Here is an 18,879-nt window from a genome sequence, read left to right as displayed (position 1 = left end):
AGGGGACTATCAATTATAAGAGAGGATCCTTCTCATAATTCTTCAATTTACATGTGTTTTAACCGATCTATAAGTTATATTTTATCTATTTATTTCTCTTCGATGAAATTTTAAGTCCATGTGGCATCCTAGTATGTGGTTAGGTGTTTTTATCCATGTCAAAAATCTAGTTATACCGGGCTATCCCTTTTGGATTTTTGTCAAGAACGTTTGATTTAGCTTCTTTTGGACCACTTAGCCCGCTCCACCTTGGACAATTGGGCCCGTAAGTTAATTGCCAAGTTTAGGGGGTATTATGTGATATAATACTAGTATGATTTTATTAACCTAATGTGAGAAGAGTTACGAAGTAAAAAGAGGTGAAGAGCTACAAAGGAGGGTACGAGGTAAAGAAAGCTACAAGGTGAAGCTAAGGAAAAATTAAGAAGAAGACAAAAGTCCAGATTACGAGGTAAGAAAGTTAGAAACATACGACCTAAGAAAAATGAGAATTAAGAATAATATATATATATATATATATATAGCACTATAATTAATTGACATATAATTAAATGGCGGGATGTTTGAAGTAGGGAAAAGGGAAAAGATAGATTGGGTTACATCTGCATGCAGCTTTGGTTGTCCTTTTTCTTTGTGAATATATAAATTAATGGGACTAATTATATATAACCCATAAATTAAAATAATAATATTAATTAATGTGTACAAGATGATGAGGATCTAAGATTTTGGGGATACCCCACTTGTAGCAGACTCTTGTACAGTATTTTGGTCCAGTACTCCCCAATTGTGTATAGGTACTGTAGCTGTAGCTGCCACTCCTTCATGCACTGCACCATATTCCTACAAACATATATATACATATATAATTAATTCAAACAAACCACTTAATTTGACTCATAATTCCTTTACAAACCCTAATTCAACTACCCCATCGGCTACCCCCTCCAATAATTCAGCAGCCACCCCTCATGATTTTCTTTTTTTTTTTTCATATTATATGTATCTAAATGATCTTTTGATCATTAAAAGATATAACTGTGGCTAGATGGATGGTTGGGCTACCAAAAAAATAAAATTTATAATATGTATATATTAATTAATGTAGAATTATTATTAATAATAATAATTAATGAAATGAACCTCCATTTTGTTGATCAACTGCTCTGCTGATTCAGCTAAGACAACAATGTTTCTTGCTGAGTCTTCAATGAAACCTTCCTCCACTCCCTTGTCAAACAATGCAACCAAGCTATTATAATATCCATCCACATTCAACAATCCCACCTGCAGTAATTATTCAATACATAGATGGGAATTTAATTATAATCATAATAAATAATATATTACTTAATATATATATATGCATATAATATTAATAATATCAGTTACTGGTTTATCATGAATTCCCAGCTGAGACCAAGATATAATCTCTAACAATTCCTCCATTGTTCCATAACCACCTAAATTAACAATAAATTTAATTTTCAGAAAAAAATAATTAATTTTTTTTAAAACAAAAACATGTAAAAATTGCAGGATTAATATTAAAGAATAATACCAGGAAGGGCAATAAAAGCATCAGCATTTTTGGCCATTTCTGCCTTTCTTTGGTGCATGTCTGCCACAATTCTCAATTCTCCTACACTTTCTTCAGATATCTGCACGCCTCAAATCCATATATATATATATATATATATAGTCCACAAAAATTACCTGCACACAAATATTTAAGGATGAAGAAATCGTACCTCATGTGTCATGAGAGCTCTCGGAATTACTCTACAACCAAAAACACATTAATTAATTGATTAATTAATTAGAGGGTACGTACGTACTGACATATATATATATATACATGTGTGTGCGTGTGTGTGTGTAGAGATATAATATATTAGATGTATGGGTACCCTAAAACATGGCAACCACCATGAAACACAGTCTTTGACACCAAGCCCATCAACCCTAAACTTCCTCCGCCGTAAACTAGATCAATCTTTCTCTCCACCTGATCATCCATCCGCATCATCATCACCAAATTCTATCTCAATAATTAATCGTATGAATGTATTACCATTTGTTTTCCAAGGTGAAGCGCTGCATGAGTGAATGATGGTTTGTGACCTTTTCTACTCCCACAGAAGACACAAATTCTCTTGAATCTTGTCATCATCTTCACACTGCCTTCTTCTACTACCTCCTCCTCTTCCATATATTATCTTTGTTTGTTCTCGATGATGATGATGATGAAGACAGATATTTCTTTTATATATATTACTTAATGGGTTGAGGGAGCCTAATTTTAACACTGCTCCAAACCCCCCACACACTACCTTTTGTCTGCTCAAACAATTTATATATATATACACATGGTGTCCATCCATCCATAATATAACATTAATTGCTTTTTTATATATGATTTTTTTGGTGGTTAGGATGAGATGAGTGGTAATGAGGGGCAGACAGACACCCAATAATTGGTGAGAAAGTATGTGAAAGTGGACAACTCAAATCTATGTTGACATTGAAGCATGTTGGCCGCATCCTAAAAATCGACACGTGTGCGTTTTTATGATTTGATTTCTTCCTCCACTACATTACCCATACCTCTAATAGTTGTGCCCCTTTATGTACGCAAATAATGTGAGCCCATGCCCTACCACTACCCCCTTCTAATTCTCTCAAAACTTTATTCATTTGATTACAAGTTTAATTTTTTTTCTAATTCTATTCTCGTGCTCTCAATTATAATATTTTTATACTTAAATTAGCAGATGATGTGACCTGTAATTCAATCGGTATTCTATTGCGTGAGTTATTATTCATTCTGATTCCGTATGAATTTCACGATTTTGTCTTGAAAATCAAACTTAAATGATGTATTCCTCCTCCTTATCAATTATTTTAGAATTAAGGAATGGGCGTAAGCTCATAAGTAAATAATTACCTAAAATGCCCCTAATTATATTTTGTTTGGAGCAATTAAGTTTATTAATAATATTTTATTTATGAAAAAGAAATTTTATATTGTTAGTTTTGATTAATTGTTCATTTTGTTTTATTTTTGCTTCAATTAAACAAGTGTCACAAATGATCATATTTATTTATTTATTTAACACATAATTATATTTTCTATTAATTAGTTTTATTGATAATTTTGATTTATAAATATTTATAGTTAATTTATTGTTAGTAGTTTTAATCAATTATCTGCTTTATTTTATTATTTTTCCATTCACTAAAATAAATACCATAGAATTTTACTATGACAAATTTCAATTAATTGGTCATCAGAAATTCAGTACCATTTGCCGCCTTTTCCCCCCATCTCAGTGCCCCACTCGCCCTCCCCCGCTTCCGGCCACCATCCCCCTTTCCCGGCACCACCGTAAAAGTTGTTGCTCATCAGTTCAGAATACGAGCTGGAGCTCATCTGACGGCGAGGTTAAGCTAGGAGGACCGTGGATGAGCTCGAGCTTAAGAGTCAGGTTTGGGCCTTGAGAAACAAGCTTGTTGAGTTTCAACCCTGAAATTTTGTCGAGGTCGGTTCATTTACTGTCGGAATTTGATTGCTTCTTATGCATCTTCTTGTTCTTCAAATTTTAATGCTGTTAAATTGAGTAAATTCCATACTACCCTGTGATATTCAAAATATTAAGTCCGTCCCAGTAAAAAAAAAAAAAAAGGAAACCACATAATCAGTTTTCTTCTCCTCCCATATCCCCGCCGTCCGACCAGCTCTCCACGCGAGCCTACCGCCGTTGGAAAGCCCGTCCAACAGCGAGCATTTTGATACCCACCCACCGCAAATCTCCAATACGTTGGTTAGTTATCTCCATTTTTTTCTCAAAAACCCTATCCCCCGCCCCCAACTTCTATTGCTTTTTTCTCCGCCATCCAACCACCTCTCGGCACGAGTCTACCACAGTTGGAAAGCCCGTCCGACGGTGAGCATTTTGACACCCCAATCACCTCCAATCTCCCATAAGTCAGCGAATTATTTACGTTTTTTCGTTCAGAAAACCGTAACCCGCGCCCCCTTCTTCAACCTCCAACCACCTCTCAACACCAGTCTACCATTGTTTGAAAGCCTGTCGACGAAGAGCATTTTGACACCCCACCCACAGCCAATCTCTCGTCAATCAGCGACTTATCTCCATTTTTCTGTTTTATATTTTCTTGGGTTTCTTTATATATATATATATATACATATAACTTGAGTTATATTTTTTCATATTATATTTTAAGAATATGTATAATTCAAAGATAGGGGTAGTTTGGTCATTGAGGGGCAAAAAATACTTAAGCAGCCACATTTTCTGCGGGCGAGATACAATTCTGGAGTATAGGTGGTAATTTGTATTTTTCAAAAAACATAGGGGGTTATGTCGAATTTTTTTTTGCACAGGGGCTTATGTGAACCTTCGGATATCCTTATTACCCCTCTTAAATTTTGTGCATATGGCTCCAGTTTCGAGCTTCAGCATATGTTGTCATGGCTATGTGCATACTTTTCATAGTTAGGCTTAGCATTTGATAGTCAATCGCCACAATTTTTAGCAGAGAATCATAGTCCTGGTTTTGAAGGCCAAAGTTAGATCTCTTTTTTAATGGAAAATTTGTAGTTGCAGATGAAAATAGCTGTTGAAGGATGCATGCATGGAGATTTGGACAATGTATATGCTACTCTGATACACCTGCAAGAAGTTGAGAAAATCAAGATTGATCTTCTAATTTGCTGCGGGGACTTTCAGGTACATTATTGGTTTTTATTTATTGTTTTTGTTGTTATTATGATTATGTCTTGTGATTTTTCCAATTGAGACAACTTTTTCTAGGGGTTTATCAATTATCATAACTTTCAGTTAGTGTATGCCATGATCTTGGTTTCTCTATTGTCTATGAGATGATGAAGAAATGTGATCCTAGAACAGTGTGTGGATTAGTCAATTGTAAGAACCGCCACTGAAAGAATGTGGTCACATGGCTTTAGAAGATTGTAAGTATTAGATGTATATTGATTTACGGAATAAGGATTTCTGTTCCCAGTGTTTGGTGCATGTCATTCTATTCAAAGTATGATTTCAAACTTGAGGCCTGTTGACCCCCTAGGATTTTAAGAGTTTTCACATGATCTGGAAGCACAGTTTGTTGGCATGACCTCAGGCACAGAGTTCTTCCATCCTTCACTTCTTATTTATGTTTCAAAACTGATAAATCCTGTATTGTATTTAACATATTTAAGATTCCTTAGATTCATCGTAGCACGTTATCGGGTGAGTTCTTTTCCAAATACCTGTGCTTTGTTTGGTTATGTTTGGGATTTTTGAGGGAATGAATTTAGGGGATATAAGATGAATTTAAAACATGTTCAGTTTCTATTTCCACTTGAGTCATTTTTACTTGGGATGTCTTTTGATGTATATTTTTATTTGATTGGTGGCGTCGAGTCAAGCTTGATATTGTTAAATAATTCATTTGAACATGTGCATATGTAAGTTCTCATTGATATAATGATTTGCTTATGCATAAAGATATACATAAAAGTATGGACTAACTGGAATCTATAGATATATGTTTTTAGTAATGATTGGCTGTGGGGGAAGTAGGAGTATGTTTGGTTCCATTCCTAGGGAATGAAAATATTTCTGGATAAGAGAACCAAACAAAAACTAGTTTTCATTGAATTTAATGGACTGATGGCTTTCATCCATCTTTATTGAGCCATTGAACCTCTGTAATGAATCTGAAAGTTCTTTTGGTATAGCTCCATAGGTATGGTCTGCGACATTCTCTGGGATCTATTTGTTTGAGCAGCCTCTTCTGCAACTAGAGCACTATTTGATTGAGTTAGCAACTCTATTGTCTTGTCACTTACATCTAGGGGTGGCAACGAGTCGAGCTCGAGCTCGAGCTCAAACTGTTTATTTATTTTTTGTTTATTATTATTATTATAAATTATGAAAATCACCAATTTTTTACATAAATTTATAAGTAATACAATAAATTGTATAATGCATACTATATTATTGTTATTATTATTATTATTAGATTAAATAATGGGAATCACCAATTTTTTACATAAATTTATAAGTAATAAAATAGACTGTATAATGTATACTATATTATAAATATACCAAAATATAGTATGAAATTCTAATTTATTGTTATAAATATAAACTACTGATTAGTTTAGTTGTAATATAATTAGTAAATTGTACAAAAAAAAAAAAATCATTCTGAACAGTTTAAAGTTATTGGGAAAGTATCAATTATCTGAAATAATGCAATTGAAATACATAAAAATATTTTATAGTTGAAATTAATATATGTTCACAATCTGCAAAATTTATATATTTATAAATGTTAGTATTTATAACATTGATGTAACTATCATCTTACATTGTTCAACAATATGGGTTAATCGGGCCATCAAAATTCAGATCAGACTGTTAGATATGATAAAACTTACAGAAAAATACATTTGGTAAAGTTTTAGACTTATAGTATACACGGATGACGAGATATCATACTCGAAACATAAGAGTAATCATTCAAGACGGTGTATTGTTGAATCAGACCATGTGATTTTAAATCATACTGTTTGATATGATCTAATGGACACAGTCTTGTATATATTTAAATTTTGTATGAATCGGGTGCCCGGATTCTAAGATATCGTAATTATTGATTAAATTTTTTAATCTCATTATATATATAATAAAATAATAATTAGAATTGTTCAACCATCATCATCATCATCATTATTATTATTATTATTATTATTATTATTATTGTTATTATTATTATTATTATTTTTAGATTAATTCATAGGAATTACTAAATGTTGACATATATTTATAAATAATAAAAAATCATAAGTGAATTACTTGTCAACTTAAAAAAGGTATAACGTAATACAAATATATATTAAAATATAACATAAAGTTTATATATATCATATTAAATAATAATTTTAATTATAAAAAATATTATAATTTACTAAGTTGTTGATTAAATTTATTTTTGTATAAAGATTAAATGTATAAATAAAAGTACCATAATTTATTATTATCAAAAATAAAATGTATGATATTGATTAATAATTATAATGTATGGTCAATTTTGATTATAAAATTGATCAAATATTAAATATAAAATTAAATATATAAAAAAATTCAATAATAAAAATATATATAAAAAAATAAGAAAAAATATTCACAAGCTCGCGAGCCAGTGCACAGCCATAACTACTGAGCTCGAGCCAAGCTCAAAGCTCGCGAGCCGGCTCGACTCATCTGCCACCCCTACTTACACCCCCAAGTTGAACAAAATGGTAGTAACCTAGAGTTGACTAGTATCTAACAAGACATCCTCAATTATTGCACATATATGTTTCCTGCAATTTCAAACCTAGAACTTGTGTTCACAGGCACAATCAATGTCCCTTATTTTTCAAAATTGTGCTCCAAAAACTTTGGACTGAGGGTGGAATTTATGATTGAATCGTCGCCACCAATTACAACAAGGCCATCTGAATCAAGCTTGACACCTCCTGCTTTATCATTTTTATTGTAAATCAACTCCCAAAACACCAGTTTTTCAAAGTTTGGCTAGCCAGAATGAAGTACCAGGACTGTATTTATTTACTTATTCAATGCTTGCTCAATCAGGCTGTTCGAAATGAGAAAGATCTACAAAGTTTAAATGTGCCTTCCAAGTATAGGAGCATGAATTCCTTTTGGAAGTATTACTCAGGGGAGAAAGCTGCACCATGTCCAACTATATTCATTGGCGGAAATCATGAAGCGTCCAACTATCTTTGGGAATTGTGAGTCAATTATTTCAATACTTACGGTGATTTCTTGGATCTTCTACTAGCATTAGCTTGTGAATTCATGTTTTCTGGCCTTCAATCCTGGCTCATTCCAACCTATCTTTAGCTTAGAAGTGGCAGACATGCTCATACTGATTGAGAAGATGCATAAAAGATGTAATGTTTCATGTGATGAATGGAATTTTCTATTAAACATCATGTCTCCACCATACTTTTCTTGCTTTTGTGAAGAATCTGTGAAGGGAAAATGGAGATCACATGTGAGTGAATGAAGTCTTCTCTGAATAAAATCACTTGCCCAATCTGAGTGGTTGATATCAGTCGTTGACAAAACAATCTGCTGTCCTTTTCAATTCCCGGATGCTAAAGATTAGGAAATGTGTCCTGATTTGCTATCCAGGTTAAACTGAAGAATTCTTATTTGGGTCTTAAAGCACTAAAGAGTTTAAGGTTGTTGCTTTCCTGGTGTCTATGAAAGAATCATAAATTGATACAGGTCTATGCACTGAGATTTGGATTAGGGAATGAAGCTGTTGGGAAATGATCCACTTAAGGGATTGAAGGCAGATCCAATCCCAACTCATAGAGAATGAAGGGGACCACATTATTGTCGAGTTGGCAGTTATACTAGGGGTAGATAGTTCTTGAATTCCAGCCCATCTAATTACTGTGAAGCATACTCTAATCAGTTGGTATCTGAACTTGTGGGATGCTTGTTCTCTCATTTTACAACTCCTTGTGTGGGAACAGAGTAGAGGACGTACGATCTTATTATCCATGTCCAGATGAAGTTTTTTTTCAGTTTCTGTGGCCATTTCATTATAAAGGTAGGACCTTTGGAAGGGGAGACATGATTTAGCTGGCGCTGGAAGATCGAAAGCCATGGCAGAAACTTCTACATATATAGGCAACTCTTTGAATGAATTGCTCGTTACATCTAACCATGAATGAGGTTAAACTGATCACAATGACCATTTCCAGTAGAAATAAAGATGTAGATCCAATGGAATTTTGTAAAAAGTCCTATTTTCGGATAATTCTAGCTGAAATAATTATGAGTGCTTTCTAATGCCATACTTTATCTATTGTCTTAGATACTATGGGGGTTGGGCTGCACCACAGATCTTCTTTCTTGGATTTGCAGGAGTCGTCAAATTTGGAAATGTTCGTATTGGTGGACTTTCTGGAATCTATAAAGCACATCATTATTATTCAGGTAAAAGTAGGTGCAACAGGGACTGGTTGGTGGTGTTGCCTTTTCATGGTGCAGGCCGAATAATGGTCTTCACCTTTTTCAAGATATTCATAGATTTTATATTATTGTAATGATGTGGTACCGATTCTTAGTCACGATTATCGTAATTTATGGCTTGTGATAAAAAATATTTTAAGGAATACTTAGGAACTTCCTATAATTTGTTGCTTTGGTGCTTGCATGTTTCCAAGTATGTCATCGTTTTTTGTGGCATACCTTTTGCTGGGTGTCTTTATGACATATAATGCTACTTTTCTTATGAACAGGACACTATGAGAAGATGCCCTACAATGAACAGGACATTCGGTCTATATATCATGTTCGTGAGTACGATGTTCATAAACTCATGCAAGTTCAGGAACCAATTGATATCTTTCTTTCCCATGATTGGCCTCTTGGCATTACAGACCATGGGAACTTGAAAGGTCTCCTTCACAAAAAACCTTTTTTTGAACAAGAGGTACTACATATCTTTGTTTTGATGCAGCTATGTTCACAAATTTGCATGTTTGTACTTTGTATACGCGAAAGTTTTTGTGCACAAAGTTGAGGCGGGAAGATGCTATGGACAGAGGAAAGAATGATTTTGCAGTGAAATGTTGTGATTTGACTTGTAGTCGTGGTGGATAAAGGCTCCTGCAGAAACAAAATATGATTTTCCACTTTACTTTAACTGTTTCAAAAGTAAACCCGTATTTTGTTTACGGTTCAAGTACTTGGAAGAACTAATTTCCAGAGGTACAAGACCAATTAATTGCAAGATTAGTTGTTTTTCTATTGATAATGAAGATTCTAGCCACACTATACAAGCCTGGAGATGTACACTCCTGCAGTGTCCTCTGAAAACGTGTAACTCTCTAATCCATGGATGTGTCTTGAGGTGACTCTCAGATTAACAAACCAATATAAGTTAGATGTATAGAAAGTTCTTAAATGTATGCCACTTGTTTTGCAATGGGAAAAAAAATTCCATTTTGCTTGTGTAAGTATGGGGATGGTGGTGGGATGGAATAGTTTGTTCAAGCAAGAGAGAGAGAGAGGCTAGGTGTAGGCGGCAGCAACTTGTTCTGGAGACAAATAGTAAAATTGCTTTCTCATTCTTATGGCTTCATTTTTTACTGAGTAGGGGATTTGAGACGAGTATTACTTTGTGTATACATACATGCATCTCCTCCGAAGTTTGTTCTTGGCAAGGAGCTCCCTCTAGTACCTCAAGGTTAAAGATTTTATTTAATTTTTATTTGAACCCAGAAATACTCTTAGCATGATATCTATGAAAGTAGTCCTTCATGTGTAAAGAATTAATGGGTGTTAAAAGTGAGAACCACTAACTTTTAAACTCTCGTACACAAGATAATACATGACAAAGAAATACCCTCACCTTTCTTCGTAATTATTCTATTTGATTGAGCATAGAGTTTTAGATGAGTGAGAAACTAAAACTGGCATGCGCTACTTAATCCATATAACATAATATTTTGTGGATGCATCACTTTTCCTTCCGTTATAAGAAATGAACACTGGAAAAGGAATTTATGGCCAAATAAACATACTCTAACAGTGAGAGCAGGTTTGAATCATGCACGAAGTGTCTCTAACTGTCTCGTAGTAGAATGTGGTGCACATGCAGTTGAATCCTGTAATCTGCTTCTGAATTAGGTAAGTTATGGCTTCTCCTCATGATTAGTTAATGTGGTTCTTGAATTCCCTTGTGAGGTTGAGTTGTGTGGAAGTCTAGCTTTTGCTTCTTATACGGATTTCACCATATACAGGGCGTCTTCTTTCTTTAAATGCCCTATGCAAGAAGAAACACTATGGTGAACCAAGTTTTTCTCATACATTGACATATACTCATGTGAAAGATGCTGATTTGGTGTTAAATTGTGATGTTTTATGCTCTTTTATCCCTTATGTTGTGAAACTGGAACATGTAATCCAGATTCTGGAAGGAACATTGGGAAGTCGAGCTGCTGCAGATTTGATGGCTAAGTTGAGGCCATCTTACTGGTTTTCTGCGCATTTACACTGCAAATTTTCTGCTCTTGTTCAACATGGAGAAAATGGTCCTGTTACAAAATTTCTTGCTCTTGATAAGTGCCTTCCCGGACGGAAATTTTTGCAAGTTGTTACTCATCCTTTGTAGCTAATATCAGATACTTCATATAGTTATTTCCTGAACTAATGATTAACTTAGGGTGACTCTTTGGTTGTTGTAGATTCTTGAAATTGAATCAGAGGTAGGACCTTATGATCTTCACTATGATGAAGAATGGCTTGCCATCACAAAGAAGTTCAACCCAATTTTCCCGCGGACTAGAATGCGTGCAATTTTTAGGTGTGTATGTGGATTTTCCATAGTAAATATTAGCAAAATGTCATAATCTCCTAGTCAATTCATCTGTTCTGTAGTGATGCTAAGCTCGACATAGAAGAGTGCCGCCAATTTGTAAGGAATAAGCTACAAATGCGAGGCAGCAAACCTTTCGGATTTGTCCGCACTGCACCATGCCATAATCCTTCTCAATCTGTTGCCAACAATTTTCCTTCTGGTAAGTATTGGTATTCTATATATTTGGTTAAAAACAATAGGGTTTGGAGCAATTGATAAGGGAAGAAGAGGATGAATAAAACAGAATGGAGGCGACTTGGTTTTGAAGACAGATGAGGCAAATAAATTTCTGCCTGCAAAATTTATCTGATAATGTGTTATGTGGAATTGCTATTTCTATTTAAGCATTATTAATGCCTCACCATCCTCATTTAGTTGTCTTACTCAACGTACTTGGTTGATAATTTGTACTAGAACAAAGATGTGAAACAAAGTGGAATTAAGAATTCACTATGCTATCAACTTGTTCCATATTGCAATAATGCTATTTGCTGCTTGACTAAATAGCATTTGTTGTTCAAGTTTTCTCCTTAGCCTCAGGAATGAGGATGTGTATAATTGTGTCGTTACTGGCTGATTGGTTCGAGTTCCTAATATCTATTATATTTAGACACAAGAAGGAATTTCTGAAATGGAATGTTTCTCTATCAAATATAATATATTTAGCATGAGAACTGAGCATAAGTTATTGTAGCACAAGTCTCATACATGGATACAATAAATTCTTGGACCAAATATTTTTCTAACTAATAATGCATAATATTCACCTGCCACAACTTTGTCTGGGTGCCCAGATGATGTTCTTTTGTATCTAGAAATACCATAGGTTTGTTTAGCATCTATGATGTTTTCGTCCTGCAAATATTTTGGAGTTGAAAAGCTTGTAATCTGAAATATAGAGGAAAGTTTTCCTAGAATAATCTGGTTCAAGTCTAAAAGCTCGTCAGATTGTTCATTTTACTTTAGTCTAATTTTATAGATCTTGTTGCTTTATATTTGAAGGAAAATAGTTAGTTCCTAGGGTAAAGTTGAAGTCGATAAAAAAGGTGATTGTTAAGATTGAATATAATGAAAAATATGGAGGGAGAAGAAAGACATGAATGTGGGTCAGCTATTCAGCTACCATCCAAACACAAAATGTCCAAAGGGCTAAACTGTGACTGTCCTATCTTAGAATTACATGAAGTGGTGACCTATTTGTAGGTGAAATGCACCATCAAAATTCTAAGCAATGAGATGCTTGTTATTCTGCTCTTACAAATGTATCATAGAATTAACTGTCGATTCTCAACACCTTCTTCAAGTTCTCAGCATGAAATGCTAATTGAAGTTGTTTTAACTTGGGCATGAGAATCAGTACTTTCAAATCATTAAAACTTTGGCAGTTCTTATACCCAGGATAATATAAATTAATTGTACTGGATAAAAAATATGATAAAAGTCATCCCTTATAATAAGGAACAGGTCTGAGATAGTACTTTGTGTGCTTTTGTTTTCCACACAAGCATAACGCAAGATAATAAGGTCCTCTAGTCCCTGAGGAAGCAAAAGATACCAGGTCCAAAACCTGCTTCATTACCATGGTAAATCTTATTTATGTTGGGGAAAGTGATGAAGGCAGAATGTCCAGCTATTTAGCTGACATCGGTGGACATATTGCCAAAAGGCTGAACTATACTTGTTCTCTCCTACAATTGCAAGAAAGTGATCACTTGTTTATACAGGAAATATACACGAAAAGAATAGTAAACGAAGAAAATCGCTCCAAACTCAGATCCAATGAAACTGCAAGAAATAGAAGTATGTTGTGTTGATCTTACAATTACGTAAAAGAATCAAGCTTCATTCTTAACAAAGAGAGATTAGTTGTATCCTCAGCTGTCGTAAGGAGATGTTTTTTCTTTGCATTAGGACGCCACAACAATATTATTGTTTCTCTTAACTCTATACTATAATTAATTGTTTTATTTGTACCTGAACTTATAGTACCGATCTTTTAAATAGCTTTATTTAGTTAAAGTAGTACCTTTCCGTGGGTTGACACCATGAGAATTATGTCCATCTGGTTGCCTGCTGATTCAGAATTTACTTTTCAAAATGTTCAAGGAATTTGGTTTACATGAAACATATCTGTCCTTTTTACTGCATGCTGTATTTGTTTCAACATCAAACTTTCTCTAACAGAAGACAGTGTCAAAGGGAATCGTTTTGAAGTAAAAATGTCTTTCATACTTCTAGGACAGTGGTTGATTGATATGATGAAAAATTTCCCAGTGACTGGTGATTATCTTTGTGCAATAGTGCTGGCATGGCTCTTTGAACACTGTAAAGGTTCTATGTATCTTGGAAGTCGTGCGCTTAATAATTCCCTGGATACCAAGTCGTGGAAAGACTGTAAATTTGCGAAATTTGCCTAAAAATGCATTCCATCAGAAATAAATGGGCCTTGCTAGTGTTTTGGGATTTATTATGGAATGGAACGTTGAATATCAGAGTCAAGGGCAGTGTATTACATGACTTCTATTAGGAGCCCAATCTTGGTGGAACTTACCAAGTGTTTTGGAAATTTAACTAAAATGAAACCAAGTGCAAAGTGGAGCAGTGAATTAGGTTAAATTTATCCTATCAGGACTCCAAACTTTGTGGACATCATTTAGTCTTGCATGTGAATGGTTGTCTGTAGTATCTTGCTGAATAACAAGCAATGCTAGTTTTCAACTGCCTTTATTGGCTTATCATTAGGCCATTATGTTGGTAATTACCTGTCGTGTGATTGCAATGTTTTTTACTCAGAATTTCAAGAGTGCTTTTATTCCTTGCGTTGTCGTTAGTAATGGTGAGAACCTTGCTTGAAATAATGATCAGGAGTTTGCTGCCTTTGCATCTTACTCTCATCTCTGATTTTCTTGCTCAACTTAAACCTCAATCTGTGTGAAGTTTCTTGTAAACTTTTAAGTAGTCAGACACACACTGTAATTTAACCTGTGAGCAGAAGTTAATGTTATGCTCTAGATTTCCCTCTTCCAGATTTATTTTTTAAATTTTTGGGTCTGGTATTAGTTAATCCTTGTCTCTCTGCATATTGTTTCTTTATCCATTAGTTAAGGTAAATCTTGTCATATCTGCAGTCACTAATTCCGTATGATTCGTTAATTTTGTGCCTGACAAGAGATTTCAGAAGCTTCTACCTTCATATCCACATGGATTGATATGCCTGATATCTTTTCTCCTTTTTCTCATAGGACATTGTCGGAATCCTCAAACAGAAGCTCTTTTGCAGTTACTAGAACTTCAATACTGTCTTGATACGTCTGCTGAACTTGAGGAACCATCTCAAAGTCCCGGATCACTTCTCTCCAGAGGTAAATATTTTCTTGTTCATGATTGTGATACTTTATTGCTAATTGCTTGTTTAATCATTACCCTTTTACGACTGGGGTGTGTATGGTCAGTTGCTGGATTTATAATTGTCTTGTTGATTATAAGATAGGAAATGAAGACAAAGACAATGCATTTTAAAATATAAGGACTTTTGGGTGAGGTACCAATTGAAAATGCAGTTAAATTTTTTGTTCCAGTCTGGAACATTTTCTGTCCATTTCCCCTTTTGAATGGATTGATCTAGTAAGTCAGTTTGGTTGTTCAGCCAGTATTACTAATAAATAAAAACAAAATCTGATTGTTGGGCCTTTATTCATCTTTTCTTAGTTCTGGATCTTTCTATCGAGAACCTATTTTGGGTTTCTGTAGGTAGATCTGATAAGTTGGTATGGTTGTCATTGCATCCCTTCCCAATAGGGTTATCAAATCCTTGCTACTTTTATGTCTATATTTCTACCAGGCTTGACAATAGTGCGCTCCAACTTGAGGTAGTGTTGGATTTACGAATTTGGTAATTGTCTTGTCCACTTACCATTAATATGAAAACTGATACAAAGTATGTTTCTCTGCATCATATCATAAATGCTTTCATTCGTTTTAACATTCTCCGGTGAATTACAGGATCTTTCGATTATGATAAGGAGGATATTCCAATTGAGGATGTAGAGGATGTTGACGAACTCAAGGAAACCGATGATGCAGAAACCTAGAGAGAATCTGTAAAGCCTCCGTCCAGGTAATGTCTTCATCAGCCGCAGTCTTTACAAAGAGATTTTGTGTGGGCATTAAGTTAATAAGTATTAACCCAACATTTCCACCATGAAATGTTGAGCCCCAAACCATTGTTTGTCCACAAAGGGACAAAAGAAGAAGAAACTCAAGTTTCTGAAGAGTATCTCAATTCAGGTCTCAGTTGAGGCACAGAACTATGTGTCTCACCATTGTAGGGATGGTGTGTTCTCTGACCCTTCTTTTTCTATCTGATAATCTGCATCGCAGTATACATGTGGCTTGGCATGTCTATTCATGCCATTGAAGAGGCTGGGGCAGCCGATAGATTATGTCAATTGTGGTATTGTCCCTAAAAGCATTAGTTGCCGTCCGTTTTGTGCCTGCCAGTTCCATGTTTATACAACAGATTCATCTAAATGTTCTCAGAATCTAAACCTTTTACCTGGTTGGAGCGTGAACATTGTACTTGTGTTGATGGAAATTCTGTTCTTCAGATCTTCTGATATTCTGTTAATAGTTGTAAGTTGCCAATTAGGTCACATGACAGCTTCGTTATGCTGGAAAATTTTCAAAGGATGGTTATACAACAGAGTCCGTTAATTGTTCTCAAGATCGACACTACAAAGCCAATTTAAGTTTAGGTGTCAAATGATGTTTGATAATATCGGTTAATTGTATCCTGTTCGGTCCTTGTGGATTTCAGAATGCTCTTCAATCCTATTATGCTCCGAGTATATATGTAGCATCAATAGTATTTGATAATATCCGATTGCATTGCTGATTTCATCATGTATCTGCCATAGGGGGATACCGTCGGCAATAGTATCTTATTTTGGTGATTGCCACACTTGTCATGTAAAGAAATATTTCAAGAGGTTCATTGTAATGCATTCATCTCATATTGCTTGACAATATTCCATCATGCCGCATTCGATATAAAACAATATTTACCAATATCATAGGTATACTGTAATTCTTAATTATGACTAGTGTGGAGAAGATGAGTACAAACTTGGTGCTTGTTGCTTTTCAGATTTTCTGATATTCTTGACTTGTTTCTGCAGGTTTAATGGAGAAGGGTACATCTTTCACACCTCGTTCATATTTCAGGATCATTGTGCCACCACCTCCTTTTTGTTACTTTGTGTAATGCCTACATTTAGTTTGTAAATAGTTTTATTAGTGCACATTAACGTTAAAAATATTTAGTAGTTCTGATAAGTTATTCTTTTTATTTTCTTTTTTTTTAAATTAAAAAAATTAGATTATATACACACATCCAGTGTGTTCCATCGGCTTGTACTAATTATTAAAGGTGAGAGCCCTAAAATCTTTTAAACAGATGTATTTATTTGCGAGATATTTTCTTTTATAAATAAGTTGATTTTCTTAATAATTTCCTATCCATGCACATTCAGAATTAATTTACCTTGTCCTTTTCAACTAATTATTTATTTATTTAAATTTTTTATATAATTAAATAAAAGAACGCTATATATACATACGTGTGGAGTGTACTTCAACTGCCAGTATGTAAAGCCAATCCATGTGGCTTTTATCCTCTTTTACTTATTTGGAATCGAATTGCTATACGTGGTTTTAGTAAACAGAGTAAATTGAAATTGCAATATTGTAAATTCTGAATTGTAAGTTTATGTACTCTGAACCTAGCGAATAAATAAAGCAACATACATCTGAATTCGAAATATTACACATATAATATTATACAAAAGCGGAAAAATTGTTGAGAAATTGTGATTTCTCAATGTGAAAATGTTATATGGTTATTACTAGAAACAACAAATATCCTCCACAAAAGTTTTGCCCTTTACTTCTTCTTATAATAACCTTGCGGTTGAAAATGAAATTGAATTGAAATATTTAATATTTAGAAATTCTTATGTTCATAGGCACATATATTTAATTATATTTCATTCACTCATTTTGAGCATCATGCCAATGAGATTTGAGCAGTAGAGTAGAGACCATTGTTACTACTATGTATTGAATTAGAATTTGAATTTAAATGTATTGAATTGAATCTTAATAAAAAAGAATTTGAGTATCACAATAATCAAATCAACAATGCTTTGAGTTCTTTTCTAAAATTCTTTGAATTATTTGAGAAAATGAATTTAAAAATTTCCAAGTATTAAATTTTTATTAATATTATTTATTGTATTAGTCCAATAATATTAAAATGAATGGACATTGTAGTAATTAAAGTTAATTTTATGAGATATATATTTAAGGGTAAATTATTTTTTTGTTATTGAAATTATGACCGTTTTTATGAATTTCTTTTGTATTAACTTACCATATCAACTTTATGAAATTTGCACTTTGTGGTCGCACCAATGCGAAAGATTCTTATAAATTCGTTTAGATGGGATGATGGCGTGCAATAATTGTAGAATGGTGATTTTATGCAGTTGCCACAATCAATGTCTATGTCATTCCATAACCTTTAAATATCACATATGAACTGTATGTGATATCTTTTCGATAAAAAAACTTGGTGAAAAAACAGTTAAAAATGACAAAGTAAAAAATTTTATAAAAATGAGATAGTAAATTATCAAATAAAAAAAAATTTAGATGTTAAAGTGTAACATGATTGAAAAAATGTAATTAACTCTATATATAAACATATAGTCTGGCAGAATTTTGCATGGCAAAATCTAATTAACTTCAAAATAATTAAAAAAGTTGACCAACCAAATATTCGAATTTATTCCAAATCGTTTGAGAAAAACGATCATCCCCGAAAGTAGAACTAAACATTTCAACTGTAATACATACTAAAATAATTTATTAGGCTCCAGCAAGGGTTGGCGCCGCTGGAGAATGGGCCGGAGGAGGAGTTCGCCTAGGGTGACGGCGAAGCCTATGAATTGGCGGCGGCCGCCTCCGACGTGGCCTTCTTGGCTGCGGTGGTCGTTTCGTCTTGAACAACTCATGATCAAATGCATACACACCACCACCACCTACACTGTTCTTCACTATAAATGATGATTTTTGTGTCTCAGCCCCGACAGAGAAACTAAGATGCATTATTAGTGCAAAAATCAGTAAAATGAGGTACTTTGGAGTCATTTTTTCCCTTCGTTTTTCTTTGTTGTTTTTCAAATTGTATATTGTAATTGTGCAAGAAAGCGAAACGTACGTGTTCATATATATAGTGGTTGACAACAATCAATGTGTGTAAAATTGTCGACCAATTTTGGAGTCTTGAATTTAATTTATGGAGCCATTTTATTAGTTTGCTCAAAATTATAGAAATAA

General features: G+C 33.9%; 2 protein-coding genes across 4 annotated transcripts; one reads left to right on the top strand and one right to left on the bottom strand.

Moving 5' to 3' along the window:
* Positions 1-544: 544 nt before the first annotated feature.
* Positions 545-2,337, bottom strand: LOC105170073 (putative cytokinin riboside 5'-monophosphate phosphoribohydrolase LOGL10). The gene is made up of 7 exons (XM_011090679.3): positions 2,075-2,337; positions 1,911-2,008; positions 1,752-1,782; positions 1,562-1,661; positions 1,393-1,463; positions 1,144-1,287; positions 545-843 (listed from the first exon to the last, which is right to left on the bottom strand). The coding sequence occupies exons 1-7, from the start codon at positions 2,210-2,212 to the stop codon at positions 721-723; spliced, it is 705 nt and encodes a 234-aa protein (XP_011088981.1). The 5' UTR covers positions 2,213-2,337; the 3' UTR covers positions 545-720.
* A 942-nt stretch (positions 2,338-3,279) lies between these two features.
* DBR1 (debranching enzyme 1) lies at positions 3,280-16,952 on the top strand. Of its 3 annotated transcripts, XR_016067847.1 has the most exons (12): positions 3,280-3,542; positions 4,632-4,754; positions 7,674-7,831; positions 8,932-9,053; positions 9,359-9,552; positions 11,032-11,214; positions 11,309-11,427; positions 11,502-11,641; positions 14,724-14,843; positions 15,484-15,598; positions 15,862-15,934; positions 16,659-16,952. XR_016067847.1 is itself a non-coding variant. In XM_011089454.3 (11 exons), exons 2-10 carry the CDS (start codon positions 4,632-4,634, stop codon positions 15,570-15,572), a joined length of 1,248 nt encoding a protein of 415 aa, XP_011087756.1. In that variant the 5' UTR covers positions 3,281-3,542; the 3' UTR covers positions 15,573-15,598; positions 16,659-16,952. The 3 variants fall into 3 exon arrangements, 2 of the variants coding, with proteins under 2 accessions (XP_011087756.1, XP_011087765.1); XM_011089454.3 differs by lacking the exon at positions 15,862-15,934 and having other exon boundaries at positions 3,281-3,542; XM_011089463.3 differs by lacking the exons at positions 3,280-3,542; positions 15,862-15,934 and adding an exon at positions 3,681-3,824.
* Positions 16,953-18,879: the final 1,927 nt, after the last annotated feature.

Source organism: Sesamum indicum, linkage group LG1, assembly GCF_026168435.1.
Source record: "Sesamum indicum cultivar Baizhima isolate 11 linkage group LG1, ASM2616843v1, whole genome shotgun sequence".
Classification (NCBI taxonomy): Eukaryota; Viridiplantae; Streptophyta; class Magnoliopsida; order Lamiales; family Pedaliaceae; genus Sesamum; species Sesamum indicum.
This window is presented reverse-complemented; position numbering and strand designations above follow the sequence as displayed.

Bases quoted from the DNA above. Each gene is read 5' to 3' on its own strand.
- LOC105170073 (XM_011090679.3), bottom strand. From the start codon at position 2,212: ATGGAAGAGGAGGAGGTAGTAGAAGAAGGCAGTGTGAAGATGATGACA. The intron at 1,662-1,751 runs GTACGATTTCTT...TGAGGCGTGCAG, and splicing joins GAGCTCTCATGACACATGAG to ATATCTGAAGAAAGTGTAGG. The intron at 1,464-1,561 runs GTATTATTCTTT...TTGTTAATTTAG, and splicing joins TGCTTTTATTGCCCTTCCTG to GTGGTTATGGAACAATGGAG.
- DBR1 (XM_011089454.3), top strand. From the start codon at position 4,632: ATGAAAATAGCTGTTGAAGGATGCATGCATGGAGATTTGGACAATGTA. The intron at 7,832-8,931 runs GTGAGTCAATTA...CTATTGTCTTAG, and splicing joins TCCAACTATCTTTGGGAATT to ATACTATGGGGGTTGGGCTG. The intron at 9,054-9,358 runs GTAAAAGTAGGT...TCTTATGAACAG, and splicing joins AGCACATCATTATTATTCAG to GACACTATGAGAAGATGCCC.